This window comes from Gopherus evgoodei, chromosome 3, assembly GCF_007399415.2.
Source record: "Gopherus evgoodei ecotype Sinaloan lineage chromosome 3, rGopEvg1_v1.p, whole genome shotgun sequence".
NCBI lineage: Eukaryota > Metazoa > Chordata > Testudines > Testudinidae > Gopherus > Gopherus evgoodei.
Genome location: NC_044324.1, coordinates 168,420,866 through 168,443,483, shown reverse-complemented (window position 1 = coordinate 168,443,483; position 22,618 = coordinate 168,420,866). Strand labels below are relative to the sequence as shown.

The following is a 22,618-nucleotide window of genomic DNA, read 5'->3' as shown; positions in this document are numbered from 1 at the left end:
ATTCGGGTAGAGCAGGTTTCGACATGCCAGCCCAGTGCTCTAACCACCAAGACAAACCATGGACACACTTCCCAAATCTATAAGCTTAGGTTTCAACCCAAACCAGGCTTTTTGTTTCACAAAAACATTCTAAAAGACTTGGTTTTGTTCCAGTGCAGAACAAAACAAGATTTTGAAACCTTGAAAGTTGCTGTGAAACAGAATTGTATCTTCTAGCCAGGTCTAAGCCTAAACCTTTTTGCAAAATGACAATTTCATTTTTAATAAAGTACTTAACCGTTTTCAAAACTACTTAGATCTATTTTGGATTCTTGCATGACACAGCAGATACAGTGGAAATGCCATGCAATGGAACTACCACGCTTCTAACTAGAGCAAGGCAACCTTTTTCCAGCAGACAGTAAATTTGCCAAAAATTCATTTTTCAGGGCACCAAGATGATTCATAAATTCAGGTCAAATTCAGCAAGTGGTTTCAACCAATAAGTGGATTTTTTTTAAGTCAAAGATTTTTCCTTCTGAAATGTAGCTAATTAAAAACCCACAACAACGCAACACACACACAAAAATAGTTTGGGGTTGAACAAAACATTGCATTTGAACCAAAACAAAAGTTTTGCATGTTTGGTTTGGTTTGGTTAGAAATAGGGGAAAAACATCTGCTTTGGTTCAAATCAAACCAAGTTATGTTTTGGTTTGTCCCCTGAACCAAAAAAATCAATTATGTGCTCAACTCTACTTCTACGTACCACCGCTACTATTTCCAGATACTATGCTGCCATTTACAGAAAAAAATTAATACATAAAAAGGATTCTAAATTGAAGGGACTTTTTTTTTTTAGGAAAAAAAATGTTAAAAGCAGCTATGTCATAATCAATATTGGAGACTTAGGAGCTTTTATGGATTTCCAAACACAAAACCATCACTCTTCTACAATCTGAATGAAAATTTGGTACCCAGTTTCTTGAGTTGGCAATTTTAAGAAATTTAGACAAGCACAAGGTCAGACTTCTGATATTATTACTACCAACCTGAATTGGAAACATGTCCACAAGAGATTAAAGTCACCTATATTATTCAACTGTTAATGGGGAAAAAAAAATTGCCCAGTTGTTAATTTTTAATTCTTGATTTTGTAGCATTGTAATAATACTTGTAATGGTGGGAAGAATAAACCAACTTCGAGCTGCACATAAAGCAGCCCAAATACTTCAAGGCAGAGAAAATACAAACTCATCTGTACTTAATAAAGATATTAATCTTCTTATGGAGGAATGGATGCACTGGAAGCAACAAAGTGCTGATAGCCATAGCATCATTTTATTTCAGAAAGATTAAGAGGCCTCCTGAGATTCTGTTTATCACCTGAAGGAAAAAAGCCTCTTCACAATTAGGGAACATCAAATGGTGCATTTGCATGTGCAAATGCCCTCAAAAGACAACACAAACTGAGAACAAGAGCACAAAAAAGCAAGAGAAACACTGTACTGATTAAGTCCAGCCATAGGGACACAGTTAGGTCCTGTCCATGGTAACCTTCAGTATTGTAATCGAGTCAGGGGAAAGTGTGTTGTTAATGGGCCCGCTGACTCTCATAGCTATAGGGTAACCAAAGAAAAAGTCACTTCTGGGACAAGGTTCCTTTTGCTGACCTGATATTATCTGCCTTTGTAATTTGGCTGGAAGAACTAAAATGCTTGTGTAAATCCTAAAAGAATTAAATGAAGAACAGCAAAGGTCACCAACCCATACCCAACCGTGATTCTTAGGAGCCTGGGGCATGGGAAAAGTGACCCTCTATAGTAAGTTTTGCAGTAAAAAACACCTATTCACTAGTACTCCAGCCATTCTCACTAAGCAGCATCACTGACTTTCAAGAAGTAAGGACTATATTATGCTCTATTCTCTTTGGTTCACTGAGCTACTCCACCATGTCCCCTCATACAATCCTGCTTTGGGCCTTGATCAAATCAATCATTCTTTTTCAAAACTCAAAACAGACTTTTTTTTTTTTAAGTCACACGATCAAATATCCACTTGCTCTTGTGATTGCAGCTGCACTGCTTTGGGGAAGTTGGAGGAGGGTTGGGGTAGAGGAAAGAAAGGAAGAAAAAGTGGGAATTAATCACTGAAGGATAAAAGTGCAAAAAAGGAAAGATGCTTTAACTGAACTGTATTCTCATTGAGAGTAATACTAAAGTTTGATCGGTTGTATGTACAAGGGGGATAGTTCCAATACTACAAGGAGATACTTTTCATGGTACAAAGAGCAAAATCCAGTATAATACTGTGAACTCTCATATAGGGGAACTCCATTTACAGTTAAGTTGAACGGAAGTTCAAAATTGTTCAAGAGCTTTTGCTTAGAATGAAGTTCTTTGTCTAGATTAGGATTTAAACTGTGATGTTAGCTAACACACTAACTAAGCTGTTTTAAAAGTCCAGCGTAAACAAGTCCCACTACATGTTCCAATTTGGTCTAGCTAAATTTAGCACAGGCTGGGTGGTATGTGAGGTGTTGGAGCTTCCTAAAAAAAAAAAAAAAATCCACAAGAATCTTTTATAATGGAAGTGTTAGGAAACCTAAATACAGGGACACTAACAACTCCCCCTATAATAATTACACTGACATTGCAACTTACCACTGGGAGTGTGAGCCAGGTGGCCACAATGCGGTCAGTGATCCAGCGATACCAGGCCGGGGAGACAAACATCAAAGGTAGAAAAGGACTGAGCATAAAAATGCTCCCAAAAAAGCTTGCCAAGAACAGTGCAAGTAAGAAGTATATCCCTTTCCATGACACCATGGCTCTGGAAGACAAAGTGAACATTCAGTTAGATAAAGACTTGTAGTTACTTTCTCCCCACTTAATCTTCAACTATCTCACACCTACAGTTTTAAATGGATATGGTGCTTTTCATTTTTGTCCTAAAAGATTACGTAATGTTGTGGTGCATTGTTAAATAACTGCAATGTTCCACCTCAGATGTGGCAACACTTCAGTGGTTTTGAGATCAACACACACAATTAATTTTAAGGTGCTTGGGACATTAAGAGAGCCAAAAAATTATATCAACTTTATCTTCAGTTATTTCCTCCACTGAATACAATATGCGTTGCATTCTGAAGTCTCCTCAATGCTATTTTTATTACATAAAATTACAAAGAGAATAGAAAACCAGAAGGATATTTGTCACGTCAAACACTTCTGATCAATTGCCTCTAACACTGCCAAAATACTAAGCTTATTTGATGGGAGAGGTTAGAAGAGAGAGGTCCCTGTAAAGTTTTCCTATTTCCCCCCTTTGCTTCCTCTTCCAAAGTTACAATAATCCCCTTTCCACCAGCAGAATGAATACATGTGGCTTTCTTCAAAAACCACCAACACCCCAAGTAAAGATTAGAGGGATCAGTAAAGAGCAACACAAAGTGTTATTCCCCGTGACCCTGTAAAGGGGCTAAATGAACTTCCTCTGCAACATTCCAAGCCCACTCTGGCCAACAGAGCTTGTGACCCAGTTTGAAGCTCCTTCCACATTTCTACTGGTCCTATCATATATTTTCCAGATTATGCCACCAGATGAAGAGAATCATCATCAAAGGTTGAAATGTCTCAGTATAGCAAACTTCTGATCTTTGCATACGTAAGAGGGCGTTTGGTTTTATAAGGCAGTAGTCCAGACTTAAAATAGTTTTGTGTCCATGCTATTAGATTGTTATAAATCTAAAATATATAATGCGGAGAGATTCTTAATGGATTAGTGTCCAACAATCAACACAACCCCCAAGGGTTTCTGTTGGCTCAGTCTTTCTAACTTAGCAGACACCATGCTATGACAAAACAAATCTGGAATTGTTGTCTAAATTAGAATCTAAAAATAGTCTGTTTTCAGCTATTTAGGACCAAAATGTTTGTTTCTGAGATGAAAGGTTAAGTAGAAGTCAGCCACTTTACTAAATTCCTCTCCAATGGGCAGTTTTAGGATTTATAAGAGCTCAGATAGACAATCACTTAGGATAACGAAAACAGGAAGCTGGATTTTCCAATTTTAAAATGAGCAATGAAAAAGTAAGCCTTTAAGTTTTGTACACCGCAATACACATATTTGATCTTGAGCATCTTTTCAACTTTATTTATATTCCATAGCAGCAATAATAATAAAACACTAAGGCTGCACACCAAAGCACTCAGAAGTTACGAAATGCCAAAAGTTAAGACTGCATGCACAATCTTAGCTCTGCTACTTTGGACACATGAGTAACCTGAGATACACTGTGTCCTACCTTGTTAATGCCAGAAAAAAAAAAGTTTATTAAAGTTTTTATATATATATATATATATATATATATATATATATATATATATATATATATATATATATATATATAAACTGAAAACTGTACTTACCTCAAATTTTACTGAGGTAAAATAGAGTAAAAGCCAAAGTTTGCTGACATATATGGACTATCTAAGGCCTTGTCTACCCGAGAAAATGATTTTGGTATAACCTAAGGTGTGAATTTAAATAGATATAAATTAAATTGATAGAATCCCTCAAGTGTGCAGTAAAAGAGTGCCTTTTTTTAAAGCTTATATCACTTGAGAAGGGGTTTAAGCTAAATTGAAAAACTCCACTCTTCTACTGGAGTAAGTATGTCCACACTGGGGATATGAGAGAGAGAGAGAGAGAGTGTGCTGTCAAAATTATTAAACTGCTTATCTTTAATGCTTTGAGAAAAGAATATTCATATTAAATGTCCAAGATATAGTAGCACTATTCTGGCAGTGACAATACTGAAAGTACAGAATAATGAAATGTTACAAGCTGCTGCATATATCTATTTAAGGCTATAAAATTGCACATTATGCCGCGTTTGAGAAAAATTAGTGATCATGTAATTAAGGACTGTCATAAAGCATTCACTAAAGAGGGCATAGTTAAGGTCATGCACGCAAACTTAGCTTCAGTATTTCATGGTGTTGCTCTAAAATTCTACAGAGACCAGATTTAAGACCTTTTCTTCTGTCACCTTCAATTATTTGAATTGGACCCACAGTTTCACAGAATTTTTTTTCACTCACTCAAGCAGGGGAATCCTGGGGAAATAACTCTGAATTGAGATTGCCTTCCTGGACTTTATGCCCTGTCACATAATCAAGATCAATTAAAAAAACAATTTAGGATTAATTCTCAAATTTTAAACTGTTGCTGCTGGTATCACCTGAACAGCACTGTCATGCAAGAGAATCACCCCATCCACATTGTGTTATGGAGTTTCTCTGTCTTTGAAAAGGTACACGGGAACAGGTTGAAGTAATGATAGCAGAGGGAGATGGGAAAATTAAAGAAGCCAAGGGAAGGCAAGGAAGGAAAAAAAAATACAGGAAGCAAGAAGGGTTAGAGAGAGACACACAGAGATGAGAGGATAGAAGTAAACATGCTAACTGTAGTTGGACTAGAAGAACAAAAAGCTTACTGAATGTTAAGTGCCCTGCCCCCGTATGGCTTAGATTCCCTTAGCAATGACAATGAAATTAAAGATCTTGAGACAGATCTTCAGCCTTGCTACGTCTCCTGCACAGTTTTCCAGTTGCACAAAGGGTCTTAAAGCTGCCCAGAGCAGACAGCTGGGGATTCCCAAAGCACAGAGATATGCCAGTGAAATATGAAGCTGGCATCATTTCAAGTTTCCCCCGAATACTAAAGAGGCAGTGGCCTCTTTAGCAGAAAGATTGCTTGGGGTGGAAAAGACATGTTCCTCTCTCCCCAGCTTGTAGAAAAATTCCAAAAATTCAACCATTTAAACTGCAGTTTATTTCTAATTTTCTTTAGTGTTGGAACAGGTAATTTGTTGGTTTACTCCCACCACTTTCTAAAATTTTAGAAGTCCTGAACTTCCCCATCAAAACATTTTTGCATTATGCAGATGCTATTCTTGCTTTCAGGTGTATTTTTCTAGATAAAGACTACAGTCAATCACTATCCACTACTGCTACTGTTTTAGTTAGGATTTCACTTGTATCTACTTCTCAACATTTTCTGATCTTCAGTATGCTTCATTGTGTTATACAGACAAAGCATACACTGATTTTGAAATCCACTGAAACTGCCTAATTAAAAGGGCCAAAAAAGCCTTTTATTTCATTACTTGGATTCTATTTATTTGTAATGGGTAGGGCCCTACCAAATTCATGATCCATTTTGGTCAATTTCATGGTCACAGGATTTTTAAAAAAATCATAAATTTCATTATTTCAGCTATTTAATCTGAAATTTCATGGTGTTGTAATTGTAGGGGTTCTAACCCAAAAAGGAGTTGGGGGGGTGTCACAAAGTTTTTGTAGGGGGGTTGCAGTACTGCTACTCTTACTTCTGTGCCGTATTCAGAGCTAAGCAGCTGGAGAGCAGCAGCTGCTGACCAGGAGCCCACCTCTGAAGGAAGAGCCACTGTCAGCAGCAGCAGAAGTAAGAGTGACATGGTATTGTATTGTTACGCCTACTTCTTGAGCTGCTGCTGATGGGGTGCTGCCTTCAGCTCTCCAGCCATCCAGCTCTGAAGTCAGCGCAAAAGTAAGGGTTGCAATACCATGACCCTCCTAAAATAATTTGTGATCCCCCTTTTGGTCAGGACCCCCAGTTTGGGAAACGCTGGCGTCCCCATGAAATTTGTATAGTACAGGGTAAAAGCACACAAAAGACGAGATTTTAAAGGTCCGTGACACTTTTTTTATGGCTCTGAATTGGTAGGGCCCTAGTATGTGGCAACAATATTGCCAAACACACTGTACAAACTGTTGCTGCTTCTGCCACTTACTTCAGCTGCCTCCATTCGATTGAGCTTGATTTACGCCCATTGAAATCAATGGGCCTCCAGTAGGATTTGAACATGAGTGAATTTAAGATGATACATATGCCTAATACTATGCAAATATATTTGCTGTCATAATCATAGTTTTTACTGTTGGAAATACCAAGGTATGTAGGTGGCAAAATCTCTTATTTAGTAGTTTACAGACTACTAAAAAGTGCCTCTGAAGGAGAGTATTCTGCTGAAGCTTCCAAGTCAAGTAAGCATAGAAAGGTTAAAAGAAAAACTCAGGACTATTCATGTTATGGTTATATGATCTTGCACAAAATATAATTTGAGATTAAAATTAGGGAAGGCTCTTCTTTCCAATTAATTGATGTATTAGGATGGTTCTTTGCATCTGGCTATAGCCCCACAGATAATATAGTCCAAATGATAGAGGGCAGGCAGAGAACCAAGAATTATTATTTTCCAAAGAAGCCTTTTGCTTATATTAGAATCTGAACACAGTCAGATGAGCAATCTAGCTCACAGGTCCTGTTACTACCTGCTACTGATGAAAAATAATGATTGAATCTGAGACAGTAAATTCACTTTATTTATGGATAGGCCATTGCTCAAAAACCTAGGGTTTCTATCTATATTTGCCTGTAGAAAACCTTTTAGCCATACCACTTTGATCTCGTCAGATCATATACATTAAACAGAAATGGGCCTTACAGTATTTGGATGGGAAGCCTTCTATATAAACAGGGGATTTTCAATATTTCTTCAGACACAGAATATTAATTTCTAAGATGTTATCAAAAAGAGAAAAAGGAAAGATGAGACAATGGAAGTGCTATGGTCACTGCACATTTCTACTGACTTTACAAAACAAAATTCTTAGAGTCATAAAAAGAAGTCCTTAATCTTAAATAACATACTAAAATGTACAGAGAAGATTCTGCAAAACACTAAGGGTATGTCTACATTGCAATTAAAATCCCACTTGGACTCATGGGGCTTGGGCTAACAGGATGTTTAATTGCAGTGTAGACATTCGGGATTGGGCTGGAGCCTGGGTTCTAGGACCCTACAAGGTTGGAGGGCCTCAGAGCTTGGGCTCCAGCCTTGAGTCCAAATGTCTGCACCACAATTAAATAACCCCTTAGCCTGAGCTCTGTGAGCCCATATCAACTGGCACAGGTCAGCCCACAGCTGTCTAACTGCCCGTGCAGAAATGGACTTATCCTATAAACCTTAACTAAAAAGTATTAGAGGAAAGTATGATTGTTCCATTACAAGGCAAAGTTAAGATCACCGGATACCTTAGTGGTAAATGTTTACAACTTTTATTGTTTAGTTTTCTTTTAAGTTTAATCTATATCTTAATTTTGTGAATGTATAATACTCTGTTTTCGGAGTTAGAATATTCATATGCTTTTTATCCTGAAATTACTGGTATGTATGCTCAACCCAAACTCCAGTTCAACTTTCTTCCTGTTTGGGGACAGAGACGGAGTATAGCTTCTTTAGATCACATTTATTAACAGGACACAGGCACACAAACATAGAAAACAAATCTCTACTGTAGAGTTTCAAAGAACTTCTACATTTCTTTGGTTTAGCCAATATTATCAGACTGTGTGATCACACACAGGCTATGGACTATAAAAAGAAAGACAACATAGCAAAGTACAAGAACACTAGAGAATGTTTCAACATTGAAGTTAGAGTTAGATAAGGGGAATTTTCTTTTCAAAAAGTTATAGTTCTTAAAAAAAAAAAGTCTGATTCCATGAGAGAGAGAAAATAGTAAGATATCTCTTTATTGACCAACGCTTTTGGCAAAAGAGACAAGCTCCACGGAGACCTTCTTCAGGTCTGGAAAAGGTAATCAGCAGGTCACCAGCTTAAATACAAGGTGGAAAAGATTATTAAGCACAAGAGTTAACACATGTTGCAAGAAACCAACTGAACTGGGCAATCAACACATCTGCAGTATAGCCCATAGAATAAGGTATTTGCTAGGTAAGGCATAGGTATAAGTTAAGGCAGTAATGTAATAAACCTACAAGCCTCAAGACCTGTAAACAATAACTTAGCTAAACTAATCAAGGCCTAAAAAGCTCTAGCAATAAGGAGCAAGCCACAAGTCATTCTAGATCATAATCACAAGAAAGAATACTGTAATAATAACCTGCTGACAGGTCTATGGCACAAGATGCCAGCTGCTATCAGCTTGGGATATTTTAAGATAGCAATGCCAGCAGATGTCCAACCACAAGAATGCCATGGCAACGAATAAATATATACGCTAATAAGCTTGAGGTAAAAGGTCTAGTAACCTATAGGAGAAGGGCACCCCAACATTAGTGGGGTCCGGAAGTCCAAATAAGGAAAAGGGGCTGAAGCCCCTGCTGAATGTGCATTAGGCATAGTAGCATCAGCATAACACATTATAAAAGCTGTCTCCCAGCCTGTGTGCCATGGGAGATGCCAGAATGACAACCACTGGTGGTGGGTGACGATGATGATCATGACAGCTAACACTTTAGGTTTTTCTGCAAGGAATGATGTGAGTATATGATGCTCAGATGCTCTTTCCGTATTATCTCTATCTACCTTGCTGGGCTGGAGTGATTGTGATTTTGCTAATTGTGTTAATAAACTACTGAAAATTCTGAAGCTTTTTCCCTAAGGTGAGGATGTTGCAACCATACATATCATGATTCCCAATTTACAATTAATTCTAACAACACTGTGCCTGATCTGGGACCTAGAACCTTCCAAACCTCAGACGTTTCACTTGTACTTAGGGATTTGTAAGTAAATCAACATAATTAATACACAATCAAAAGATAAGGCAATCTAGTCATAGGACAAAGGAGAGTTAATGGTTATAGATTGTTGTGATGAAACAAACTGGAGTTCTGGTCTACACTACCAATTACTGCAGCATAACTATGTTGTCAAGGGTGCGAAGAATGCACCTTCCTGAGTGACATACAGACCTAAGCACCAATATTAGACAGTGTTATGTTGATGGAAGAATGTCTCCTGCCAACATAAGCACCGCCTCTCGTGGAGGTGGAGTTATTAAGCTGATGGAAGAATCTCTCTCCCATTAGCTTAGAGCAGTGGTTCTTAACCTATTACCATTGTGGGCCACATCCAATATACCTGTATGGCCCTGAGGATGTCACATGGGCTGTAGCTGTGCGCTGATTGGGCCGCAGGTTGAGAAACCACTGGACTCAGAGCATCTCACCAGAAGCACTACAGTGGTGCAGCTGTGCGCTGTAAATCTGGAGTGTAGACCCGCCAGAGTCTCTATGAGTACATGATTTTGGTGCCTAGCAGAGTTATGAATTAAGCTCCCAGGCTCATTATTTGACGGTACTGTGCAGGTTCCCTTGAAGGATGAGGACAAGGCAGGTCAGATATAACATTCCACATCTTCCCTTTTTAATTTAAAGCCTTAAATATTTTAATCTAGCACTTCAACTTTCAAATACAGCTTTCAGATGTGCATTTTCAAAATGGATCTTTTAAACCAGCCGTGTGACTTGTGATTTGGACTATTACAATGATAGGAGCTGGGATAAATCTCTCCGACCAGTGGAAGTGGTTGAGAGGGCAGCAAGTATAAACCCAAACATTTGAAGGTGGCAGACAATCTTTTTAGCATTCTACAATAGCCTCTCTGTCCAATCTAAAATCAAACACTACATTCTCAATGACCTCACATAGGAAAACGATAAAAAAGACACAAACACCATGCCATCTATGGATGAACACTTTTCACAAAGTGATCACTCTATATTTGACCTATCAGTCCCCATCCTCAAAAGAAACCTGCACAACTCTTTTAAAAGACAAGCTTGGAAGCTGAAATTCATAACTTTGCTAGAGACTAAAAAACATGGTTTTGAAAGACACCATCTTTATGGTTTATTACAACAACAATTTGTTACCCACTAAACCTCCATTTTTTCCTATGACTCCATTGGCCATTTTACCTTGAATAGTCCCTTAAAATATGTGAGAACTAAACTATCTGTTCGATCTTCTTTTAGCTGTGACACTCTTAGTACCTTTTCCAGACCTGAAGAGCTCTCTGTAGCTCAAAAGCTTATCTCTCTCACCAACAGAAGTTGGTCCAATAGAAGATATTACCTCACCCACCTTGTCTCTCTAATACCCTGGGACGCACCTGGCTACAACTTCACTCCATACAAGAAATACCAATAAAATTCAAACTTCAACATCAGTTTGTAACTGCAAAACGTGATCAAATAACCATCCCATCTCTTTTTGATTTAAGAACTAAAAATTGCAAAGCAGCAACTCAAAAAACGTAGAAAAACAATTCATTTTATTATCATCACTGCTTCATAAGAAAGATGCATGCTTCATGAGTTAAAGGATCGGGAGGGGAAGTTATGTTCCGTTACTCAGCTAAATGTTTTTCAAGTAGAAAAGTACTTTTTTATTGCTGTTGACAACCATATCTTCCTATGGTAGGAATGATATTCTCAGCACTTCTGATTTATCAGTAATACACAAAACCTTTGGCTTACTCCAAAATCACTTTCCATTTGTGGGGTGGGGTGCATGCAGAAGGACAAAAAAGGATTAGGTTATGATTCATGTCTGAAGCTGCATGCTATTAGAGAGATGCTACCCTTGTACTGGGCTTGTAATTTTTCACCTATTTTGTGGCAGAACTCCAAGTTATTGGGGTACTGTACAGTCGTTCACATATTCTTGTTGTCACAGCAGAACAAAAATATTTTCTGTCTCCAGGTAACGGGAAACAGTAATTCCTAAAATATATTTTTTGTTTTACATTTCAGTTAATTTTAAACATTCTTGGCTAAGATGGGACAGAAATAACTTTCCAAAACAGTTGCATTTTTGTAAACTTCAGATTTACGAGAATCCATTCTTGAACCACTTGAGAATTTTTTATGTGAATAGTGTTTTTTTAAATAATAATATTAAGCAGAGGTATTCTGTTGTGGTCAGTCTTTGGCTCATGCTTTGCCTATTAGTTACATGTTTTTGTTCAAGGTACAGCTGAAATGACTGCCAAACCAGAACTTGTTATGATGATGTTTCCAAAATGTTTTAAACAGGATCTGCGAAAAGTCTATTCTCTACTACAAACTAGAATTGATGCATGAAGAATTCCATGGCTTGGAAGGGAGGAAAGGATATGAAATATATTCCTATTATTTGGTTAAAAATAAATGGCTCATCTGCTTCTAAAATTAAAGGTGGCTAGTAGCAGTTACACAGTAGTCAAGTCTGAGCTCACACTACACATTTCTTTGCCGGTTTCCGAATGATTTAAAGTTCTTAAAAAAAAAAAAAAAAAGTCAAGCATAGATTAAGCTTCATTATCTGCCAACTTCACTGTAAACAAGATTTAACCTGCAATATGGATCAAGCAACACTGCCCAACAAACAGGGACGCTTTTTATGTAATAATTAAACAGGTCCAATATTTGAAATTTCACAGTTGACAAATCAAGTTTTATTACATCACTAAATAAATAAACCAATGTTTTTATTGCTTCTAAGGCAACAATGCTAACATGAATTCTTACCAGTCAGTATAATGTTTCAGTTTGATAGCCATTGGCAACAAACTGCCTGCATATTAATCATTGTGTTCCGCTGAATCAAGAGGGATTCAATTGCATCCTTTTTTAGTCAATAGTTACCAGCAGAAAAGGTAACCAAAGGTTATTTAATTAAGCACCACAATACTACACACTATTTTCAATTAAAACCAACCGGAGAGTTTGACAGCGAGCCGAGAATCCCTTTCACTAACCCAATTTACTCTCAGTTTACAGCACCTTCCACAGAAATCTTATCCTGCAGGAGGTGAGTTAGCTACAAACTAATGTTTGATTATTTAGTCCAGCATCTCTTTCTGAAACTATTAAGTAGAGCTGTACTGGAACCAAAATTCACCTCTGATAGAGGATTTTGAATTTCGGGGGGGGAGAGGTTTCAAATCAGAATAAGCTGGAAATGCCATATTTTTCATGGAACAGAAATTTGAGAAAATGTCTGTTTCGGAAGAACCAAAACAGGTTCTCTCTTAAATGTCTGGACAGTTCCCTAGCCACCTGAGGGGGCAGCCTGCTCCACTCATCTGCTGGGTAGGAAGCAGGGGAGCTCAGCAGCCCACCAGGCAAACAGCCAGAAAGCCTTGGAGTTTATATAGCCCAGCAATCCCAGGGAGCTTGCCAGGTGGACAATTCCAGGAGCATGGGAACTGGGCAGCCCACCAGACAGGCAACCCAGAGATATAGGGATACTGGCTGCTCACCAACTAGGCCATGTGGGAGACAGGGCAGCCAGGCAGGCTGACAAGAAACCAGGCAGAAAGTTTAAACGGAGTTGACATGTTCCTGTGGAACGTTTCGATTATGTTGAATAAACATGTTCTGATGGAACATCTTAAACTGTTAAACTTTTTTTTTTTTTACCAGTTCTTTTATTAACCTTGGGATCAGAGCAGGGGACTGGCACCTAGATAGCACCATGTTTGAATGTCAGAATTCCATATAACAGATTGAGAGGAAGAACTTGTTTCCATTTCAAGCTCTACTTAGCCGTGTAACTTCACCTCTGCGTCTCAGTTCATATATCTGTAAAATGGATATAACTTATATGGAGAACATGACAGACAATATTGTTTTGAGATCCTCAAAGTGCTATGATTTCAAAGTGCATGTCCTTTTATAAAATATGCAATGATTTTTACAGAAAGACTGACACAGCAGCCCACGCAATACAAGCAACATGCTTTGCAAGTTTCCTCACATCATTTTTCCCCAACACATCTTACTCCTGATCCTATTCTTTAAATACTGGCCTCTCCAAAAAGGACTATCAAGTGTGTTAAACTGTGGTGTAGACTGCTTCTATGGAATAAACATGTGCTACATCATTAAAACTGACTTCATTTAATTTTTTTAAACCCAGTCATCAGAGATAAAGTAGAGGATTAAGTGAATGTATCCAGTCCTATATTCTTTTATGATAATTAAAATAATTAACAACTGTAAATGCATCTTTGACCCTCTTTGCAATTTAGCCATTAGATGTTATTAAGTAGGTAATTCAGTTAGAAAAGATCAAATTGGTACAATGTTTTTTCACTCATTTGCCTTTACTCTTCAAAACCTCTCTCTGAGTAGTCATTAGACTAATAAAGACTTCATGAGAGCAAATGGCAAGGTATTTAGAAATGCTTAGAAGAGAGTGTCAGGTGGTGAATTAGGGTTGCCAGGCATCTGGTTTTCGACCAGAACACCTGGTTGAAAAGAATCCTGGCGGTTCCAGTCAGCACTGCTGACCGGGCTGCTAAAAGTCCAGCTGGAGGTGAAGCGGGACTATGGCAGGCTTCCTGGCTCCACGCGGCTCCCTGAAGCAGCCAGCATGTCCCTATGGCTCCTAAGCGCAGGGGCAGCCATAAAGGCTCCACACACTGCCCCCACCCTGAGCGTCAGCTCCACAGCTTCCATTGGCCAGGAACTGCAGCCAATGGGCACTGCAGGGGTGGTGCCTGCAGGCGTGGGCAGCACACAGAGTCCCCTGACCCCTGCACCTAGGAGCCAGAGCAGGGTCGAGGACATGCTGCCGCTTCCGGAAGCTGTGTGGAGCCAGGTAGCCTGCCTTAGCCCCGCTATGCTGCCGACTGAGAACCAGCACCCCGAACCCCCTCCTACACCTCAACCCTCTGCCCCAAGTTGGAACCTCCTCCTGTATCCTAATTCCCTCCCAGAGCCCTCACCCCAACTCCCTGCCCCACCCATGAGCCACCTCCCACACCCAAACTCCCTCCTGGAGCCTGCAGCACCTCCTGCACCCCAAACCCATCATCCCTGGTCCCACTCCAGAGCTTGCACTCCCAGCTGGAGCCCTCACCCCTTCTTGGAGCCCAAACCCCTTCCCCAGCCCAGAGCCCCCTCCCTGCACCCTGAACCTATCATTTCTGGCCCCACCCTGGAGCCTGCCTGGGAACAGGGGTGGGGCAAGGGTATTTGGTTTTATGCGGTTAGAAAGTTGGCAACCCTATGGTGAGAATACATTACGGAAAGAAGCCTGGTTTTATTCTTAAATAAATTCACAAAATGCAGTACAATCTGCAATTGACCAGCAATAGGTAGAAATGCCAAAGGAAGAAAAACTAATCATACAATTGTAACTTTTGCTACATAAAAATGCTTAAGTTCGACAGAATCATACATGAACTATTCCAAGTATCCATTTCACAGCATTTGAAATACAAACCTACTCTGCACAGTCTATGCTGTAAGTTACTATGGCCTTTTGAGCTTTCATTCTTACAGCATTAGGAAGCAAGAGCCCCCTGGCTGCCCATGCATCAAGGATAGGAGGTTTAACCACATCAAAAATAGCTACTGTACTAACCTCAAGGTGTGTTTATTTTTAAGGTTGGAAACAGTCAAAAAAGCTCAATGTTTATTAAATGTCAGTTCTGAGTGACCTCTAAATAACCTACAGGCACACAAAGAATGAGGGCACTTTCTGAAGTTTCATGAAGTGCCGCCTGACAGAGCTGCTGGAAGAAAAGATAAGAGGACTGGAGATGCAAGTGGAAACCCTGGCTGAGTTTAGAAGGGGGTTTGAGCGGATGATGGAACACAGACATGATGAGGCGCAGGGGACAAGCCCAGATGAGTGGATAGAAGCAGGACCAAAGAACTCTGAGGAGGGGCTGCCGGGTGAGGAAAGTGGACGGTGGAAACATGTGACTAGGAGAACCAGGCAGAGGAAAAGATGGGCCAGCGATGGAGAAATAGAACTCAGGAACAGGTTTGCTGAGTTGGGAAATGAAGATGGAGCACAGCAGGCTGCTGAAGGAGAGAGGGCAAGGAAAAAGAGACGAGCAGCTAGTCCTGCAGAAGGAGGGGAGGAGTCGATGGAGGCGGCACCAAGTATGAGCCCTAGGAGGATTGTAAGGGCGAATACAAATCGCGAGGGCTTGCGGCAGGCTGGCATGGGGGATAGACCGGAGAATCAAACTGTCGCCAGGAAAAGGCAAGTCTACGTGATTGGAGACTCTTTACTGAGAAGAATAGACAGGCCTGTAACTAGACCTGATCGGGAGAACAGAAGGGTGTGCTGTCTGCCAGGGGCTAAGATACAGGATGTGGACCTGAGGCTGAATAGGATCATTGCAGAGGAGCGGGGAAAAAATCCGTTGATTGTCCTTCATGTGGGAAACGAATGATACGGCTAGTTACTCGCTGGACTGTATCAAGGAGGATTATGCCAGAAGCTGGGGAAGACGCTCAAGAAATCGAGGCCAAGGTGATCTTCAGTGGGATTCTGCCGGTTCCTAGAGCCGGGCGACGAGGAGTGACAAGATTACGGCGATCAACAGATGGCTCAGGCATTGGTGTTACAAGGAGGGCTTTGGGATGTACGGTCATTGGGAAGCATTTACGGACAGACAACTGTTCGCTCAGGATGGACTTCATCTAAGTAAGGAGGGAAACAGAATTCTAGATGGAGGCTCGCCGACCTCATCAAGAGAGCTTTAAACTAGGAAGTTCGGGGAGATTGGTTGGGAGATGTCCAGGAGATCTCCACGCCGGAATATAACCTGGAGAGGGAAGTAAACAAAGTGAGAGGGGATACCCTTGTGGACCAAAGAATTGATCCGAGGAGGAATAGTGGAGTAGGAACCAGATTAACGGGTGATGCTGGTGGTAGAAGGTCTGTGCACGATGGGGGAAAGAAAGTCATTGATGCTAAAAGCCAAAAATTAAAATGTCTGTACACTACTGCGAGGAGCCTAGGTAACAAGATGGAGGAACTGGAGCTACTGGTGCAGGAAGTGAAACCGGATATCATAGGGATAACAGAAACCTGGTGGAATAGAACTCATGACTGGAGTACAGGTATTGAAGGCTATGTGCTGTTTAGAAAAGATAGGAAGAAAGGCAAAGGTGGTGGAGTAGCCTTGTACATCAATGATGAGATTAACTGTAATGAAGTAAGAAGCGATGGAATGGATAAGACAGAGTCTGTCTGGGCAAAAATCACACTGGGTGAAAAAGCAACTAGAGCTTCCCCTGAGATAGTGCTTGGGGTGTGCTATAGACCGCCAGGATCTGATTTGGATATGGATAGAGACCTCTTTAATGTCTTTAATGAAGTAAACACAAAGGGGAAATGTGTGATTATGGGAGACTTCAACTTCCCGGATATAGACTGGAGGACGAGTGCTTGCAAGAACAATAGCGGTCAGATTTTTCTGGATGTGATAGCGGATGGATTTCTTCATCAAGTAGTTGAAGTACCTACGAGAGGGGATGCCATTTTAGATTTGGTTTTGGTGAGCAGTGAGGACCTCGTAGAAGAAATGGTGGTAGGGGATAACCTTGGTTCGAGTGATCATGAGCTGATTCAGTTCAAACTAGATGGGAGGATAAACAAATGTAGATCTCGGATTAGGGTTTTCAATTTCTCGAGGGCTAATTTTAAAGAGTTAAGGAGATTAGTTAAGGAAGTGGATTGGACGGAGGAACTTGCGGATTTAAATGTGGAGGAGGCCTGGAATTACTTTAAGTCGAGCTGCGGAAATTGTCAGAAGCCTGCATCCCAAGAAAGGGGAAAAAAACCATGGGCAGGAGTTGTAGGCCAAACTGGATGAGCAAGCAACTCAGAGAGGGGATTAGGAGAAAGCAGAAAGCTTACAGGGAGTGGAAGAAAGGTGGGATTAGCAAGGGAAGCTACCTTGGTGAAGTCAGAACATGTAGGGATAAAGTGAGGAAGGCTAAAAGCCGCATTGAACTGGACTTGGCAAAGGGAATCAAAACCAATAGTAAAAGGTTCTACAGCCACATAAATAAAAAGAAAACAAAGAAAGAAGAATGGGGCCGCTATACACTGAGGATGGAATGGAGGTTAAGGATAACCTAGGCATGGCCCAATATCTAAATAAGTACTTTGCCTCAGTTTTTAATAAGACAAGTGAGGAGTTTAGCGATGATGGAGGGATGATAAACGGGAATGTGGAAATGGAGGTGGATATTACCTCATCTGAGGTAGAGGCCAAACTTGAACAGCTTGATGGGACAAAATCGGAGGGCCCGGACAATCTCCATCCGAGGATATTAAAGGAACTGGCGCGTGAAATTGCGAGCCCGTTAGCGAGAATTTTTAAGCAATTGATAAACTCGGGGGTTGTGCCGTACGACTGGAGGATTGCTAACGTAGTCCCTATTTTTAAGAAAAGGAAGAAAAGTGATCCGGGTAATTATAGGCCTGTTATCTTGACGTCTGTAGTGTGTAAGGTCTTGGAAAAAATTTTAAGGGAGAAAGTAGTCAAGGACATAGAGGTCAATGGTAATTGGGACGAACTGCAACATGGATTTACTAAAGGTAGATCGTGCCAAACCAATCTGATCTCCTTCTTTGAGAAGGTGACGGATTACTTAGATAAAGGAAATGCGGTAGTTCTAATTTACCTCGATTTCAGTAAGGCGTTTGACACGGTTCCGCATGGGGAACTGTTAGTTAAATTGGAAAAGATGGGGATGAATATGAAAGTTGTAAGGTGGATAAGGAACTGGTTAAAGGGGAGACTCCAGCGGGTCGTCTTGAAGGGTGAACTGTCAGGCTGGAAGGAGATTACTAGTGGAGTCCCTCAAGGATCGGTTTTGGGACCGATCTTATTTAACCTTTTTATTACCGACCTTGGCACAAAGAGCGGGAATGTGCTAATAAAGTTTGCGGATGACACGAAGTTGGGGGGTATTGCTAACACGGAGAAGGACAGGGATACTATTCAGGAAGATCTGGACCACCTTGTGAACTGGAGTAAGAGTAATAGGATGAAATACAATAGTGAAAAGTGCAAGGTCATGCACTTAGGGATTAATAATAGGAATTTTAGATATACTTTGGGGACGCATCAGTTGGAAGCGACGGAGGAGAAGGACCTTGGGGTATTGGTCGATAGCAGGATGACTATGAGCCACCAATGTGATATGGCTGTTAAAAAAGCAAATGCGATTTTAGGATGCATTAGGCGAGGTATTTCCAGCAAGGATAAGGAGGTGTTAGTACCGTTATATAAGGCGCTGGTGAGACCCCATCTGGAATAGTGTGTGCAGTTCTGGTGTCCCATGTTCAAGAAGGATGAATTCAAACTGGAACAGATCCAGAGACAGGCTACTAGGATGATCCGAGGAATGGAAAACCCGCCTTATGAAAGGAGACTCAAAGAGCTTGGCTTGTTTAGCCTGGCCAAAAGAAGGCTGCGGGAGGATATGCTTACTCTATATAAATATATCAGGGGAGTTAACGTTAGGGAGGGAGAGGAATTATTTAAGTTTAGTACTAATGTAAGCACGAGGACGAATGGGTACAAACTGGATATTAGGAAGTTTAGACTTGAAATTAGACAAAGGTTTCTAACCATTAGGGGTGTGAAGTTTTGGAACAGCCTTCCGAGGGAAGTAGTGGGGGCAAAAGACTTATCTGGCTTCAAGACTAAACTTGATAAGTATATGGAGGGGATGTTATGATGGGATAGTTTAATTTGGGCAATTGATCTTGGATTATCACCAGATAAGTCTGCTCAGTGGTTTGCGGGGAGATGTTGGATGGGATGGGAACTGAGTTACTGCAGAGAATTCCTTCTTGGGTGCTGGTGGGTGAGTCTTGCCCACATGCTCAGAGTTTAGCTTATCGCCATATTTGGGGTCGGGAAGGAATTTTCCTCCAGGGCGGATTGGCAGGGGCCCTGGAGGTTTTTCGCCTTCCTCTGCAGCGTGGGGCATGGGTCACTTGCTGGTGGATTCTCTGCAGTTTGAGGTGTTCAAACCAGTTTTGAGGATTTCAATAACTCAGTCCTGGGTTAGGGGTTGTTATAAAAGTGGATGGGTAGGGTTCTGTGGCCTGCCTTGTGCAGGAGGTCAGACTAGATGATCATATTGGTCCCTTCTGACCTATGAGTCTATGAGTTTTATGATGTAGATAATAGAAGATCTAAGGCTCAAAGCTAGGTCCAATCTACAGGAGGAAAAAGCTACTTATAACTGACAGTTACCAAAAGCAAGTCACTCTTCCTCAGATGAATAAGCCCTTAATGTAAATCTAAGTTATACTTAAACTGAAAGAGGGTTTTACAGCTTTTGCCCCCTAGATAGCTAGAGTCTGTTTCAAAATAATCATAATACATGGATATTAGAAGTAAAAGGAAAAACTAGTTCGCACAGACGGGCTTTTATGTTGTACAGTGATGAGATCCCAAGACCCCAAATTATAGCCATTAAAGCAAAAAGTCCCAATCAGAATGAAGTTTTTGAAAATCATATCCTATGTCATACCAAGGCATTAAGTTTTTCTCCTAGCTTGCCAACAGTGTTATTCTACAACAAAAATAGCTGAGCAAACTTCAAGAATTTACAGTAATTCAGAAGATTAAAACTGATGAATAATGGAACACTGACAGACTCATAGAATCACAGACTGAAAGGATGGGAAGGGACCTTGAGAAGTCATCTAATCCAGTCCTCTGCACTCATGAAAGGACTACGTATTATCAGACCATTCCTAACAGGAATTTGTCTAACCTGCTCTTAAAAAAATCTCCAATGATGGAGATTCCACAACCTCCCTGGGTAATTTATTCCAGTGCTTAACTACCCTGACCGTTAGGAAGTTTTTCCTAATGTCCAACCTAAACCTCCCTTGTTGCAATTTAACCCCACTGCTTCTTGTCCTATCCTCATAGGTTAAATGAGAACAATCTACCTCCCACCTCCTTGTAACAAGAGTTTTCATGTATGTAAAAGGTTATGTCCCCCCCTGCCACCCTCAATCTTCTCTTTCAGACTAAACAAACCTAATTTTTTTAATCTTCCCTCATAGGTCATGTTTTCTAAGCCTTTAATCATTTTTGTTGCTCTTCTCTGGACTTTGTCCACTTTGTCCACATCCTTCCTGAAATGTAATGCTCATAACTGGAGACAACACTCCAGTTGAGGCCTAATCAGCACAGAATAGAGCAGAAGAATTACTTTCCATGTCTTGCTTACAACACTCCTGCTAATACATCCCAGAATTAAGTTTGCTTTTTTTTTTTTTTTTCCGTTTGCAACAGTTACACTGGTAACTCATATTTAGCTTGCGGTCCACTATGACCCCCCAGATCCCTTTCTGGAGTACTCCTTCCTAGGCAGTCATTTCCCATTTTATATGTATGTAACTGATTGTTCCTTCCTAAGTGGAGTACTTTGCATTTGTCCTTACTGAATTTCATCCTGTTTACTTCAGACCATTTCTCCAGTTTGTCCAGATCATTTTGAATTTTAATCCTATCCTCCAAAGCACTTGCAACCCCTCCCAGTTTAGTATCGTCCGCAAGTAAGTGTACTCTCTGTGCCATTATCTAAATCATTGAAGAAGATATTGAACAGAACCGGACCCAGAACTGATCCCTGCGGGACCCCACTCATTATGTCCTTCCAGCATGACTGTGAACCACTGATGATTACTCCCTGGAAATGGTTTTCCAACCAGTTTTGTACCGACCTTATAGTAGCTCCATCTAGGTTGCATTCCCCTAGTTTGTTTCTGAGAAGGTCATGCAAGACAGTATCAAAAAGCTTTACTAAAGTCAAGATATACCACATCTATCGCTTCCCCGCTATCCACAAGGCTTGTTACTCTGTCAAAGAAAGTTATCTTTAATGGGAGACATTTTTGAAAGAGCTCTTAGAATAGGCAGTTCTTCCCTCTACCACAGTACCTTTAGAGCCTCAGTTCACAGCTATTCCTAGTAATGGCATTAAAAGTAGCAGTTTCACCATTATCTGTTCCCCCAGAATGAGGATTTCATTGCTAAACACGCAGACAAAGAAGCCCTAAAGCAAAGTTAGTTCGAGGCAAAGATTTAAATTTGATGCTCAGTACATCAGTTTTGACCTTAGGCACTAGAAATTGAACCAACGTCCCCAAAAACAGTAAAGGCTCTTAATCTCTCCCTTACATACATTGCATCTGTGCCAACACACATTCCTTAAGGTTGATTTAAGGTTTTGAGTTTCCAAGATTCTAATGCCTTTGCTATGTTCGACCATTCTGAATGTCTGCCTGGCAGCTTGTGAAACCATAACTTGCATTTCTCCCTTTTTTGTAATAGTACATCCATGAGGAATTACTTTATTTTTAATAGCTTTCCTAAGCAGAAGGTCAATAGGGTGATAGAAGTTTGGAAGCCAGTTTTGACCGGTATTCTACAATCAGTATTATTAACACAAGAGAATTGGAGAAAACGAAGCCCAGAGTCTGAGCATCGTTCACCCAGACAGTGTAATAGGCTATGAAAGCCATCAACCATCACTGGGGCCATAATTGTGTCATGGGAAATTTTACTGTGAGTGCTATCACTTAGCCTAAAAGCTGTGAAAAAGGAAGGGAAGATTTTGAAGACACAAATGGGAGTAAGGCAACCTACTTAAAATGACTTTCAATGGAATTTGGGTAACTAGCCTTGCCCCTTCTGCCATACAAAAATTCAAGATCATTAACAAGCACCTAAAATGACCTTTTTCCTTTTTCATGTATGTGTTTTAATAAATGAATAACTTGGGGATTTAGCCTGGTCATACTAGAGCCCACCTTTGTAAACCCAACCAGTTCTCATTTACTTATTGTTTAAGCCATTTGGGGAAGGATTATAAGAAGAACACTTACAAGAATTACTGTTAAGCAAGCCCATTGGGTTGGTCTTTTCTGTTGACATCAGCTTAAGTT

General features: G+C 40.4%; 1 protein-coding gene across 5 annotated transcripts in view; it reads right to left on the bottom strand.

Moving 5' to 3' along the window:
- Nucleotides 1–22,618, bottom strand: part of LCLAT1 (lysocardiolipin acyltransferase 1) — a 220,861-nt gene that overhangs the window by 130,488 nt on the left and 67,755 nt on the right. For 4 of the 5 annotated variants that reach the window (XM_030557358.1, XM_030557357.1, XM_030557360.1 and 1 more), the window contains one exon: nucleotides 2,643–2,811. In XM_030557358.1, the coding sequence (XP_030413218.1) occupies nucleotides 2,643–2,807 (165 nt within the window). In that variant the 5' untranslated portion in view covers nucleotides 2,808–2,811. Of the gene's footprint in view, nucleotides 1–2,642; nucleotides 2,812–22,618 lie in introns of those variants that run through there. The other variant, XM_030557361.1, reaches the window with a different exon arrangement.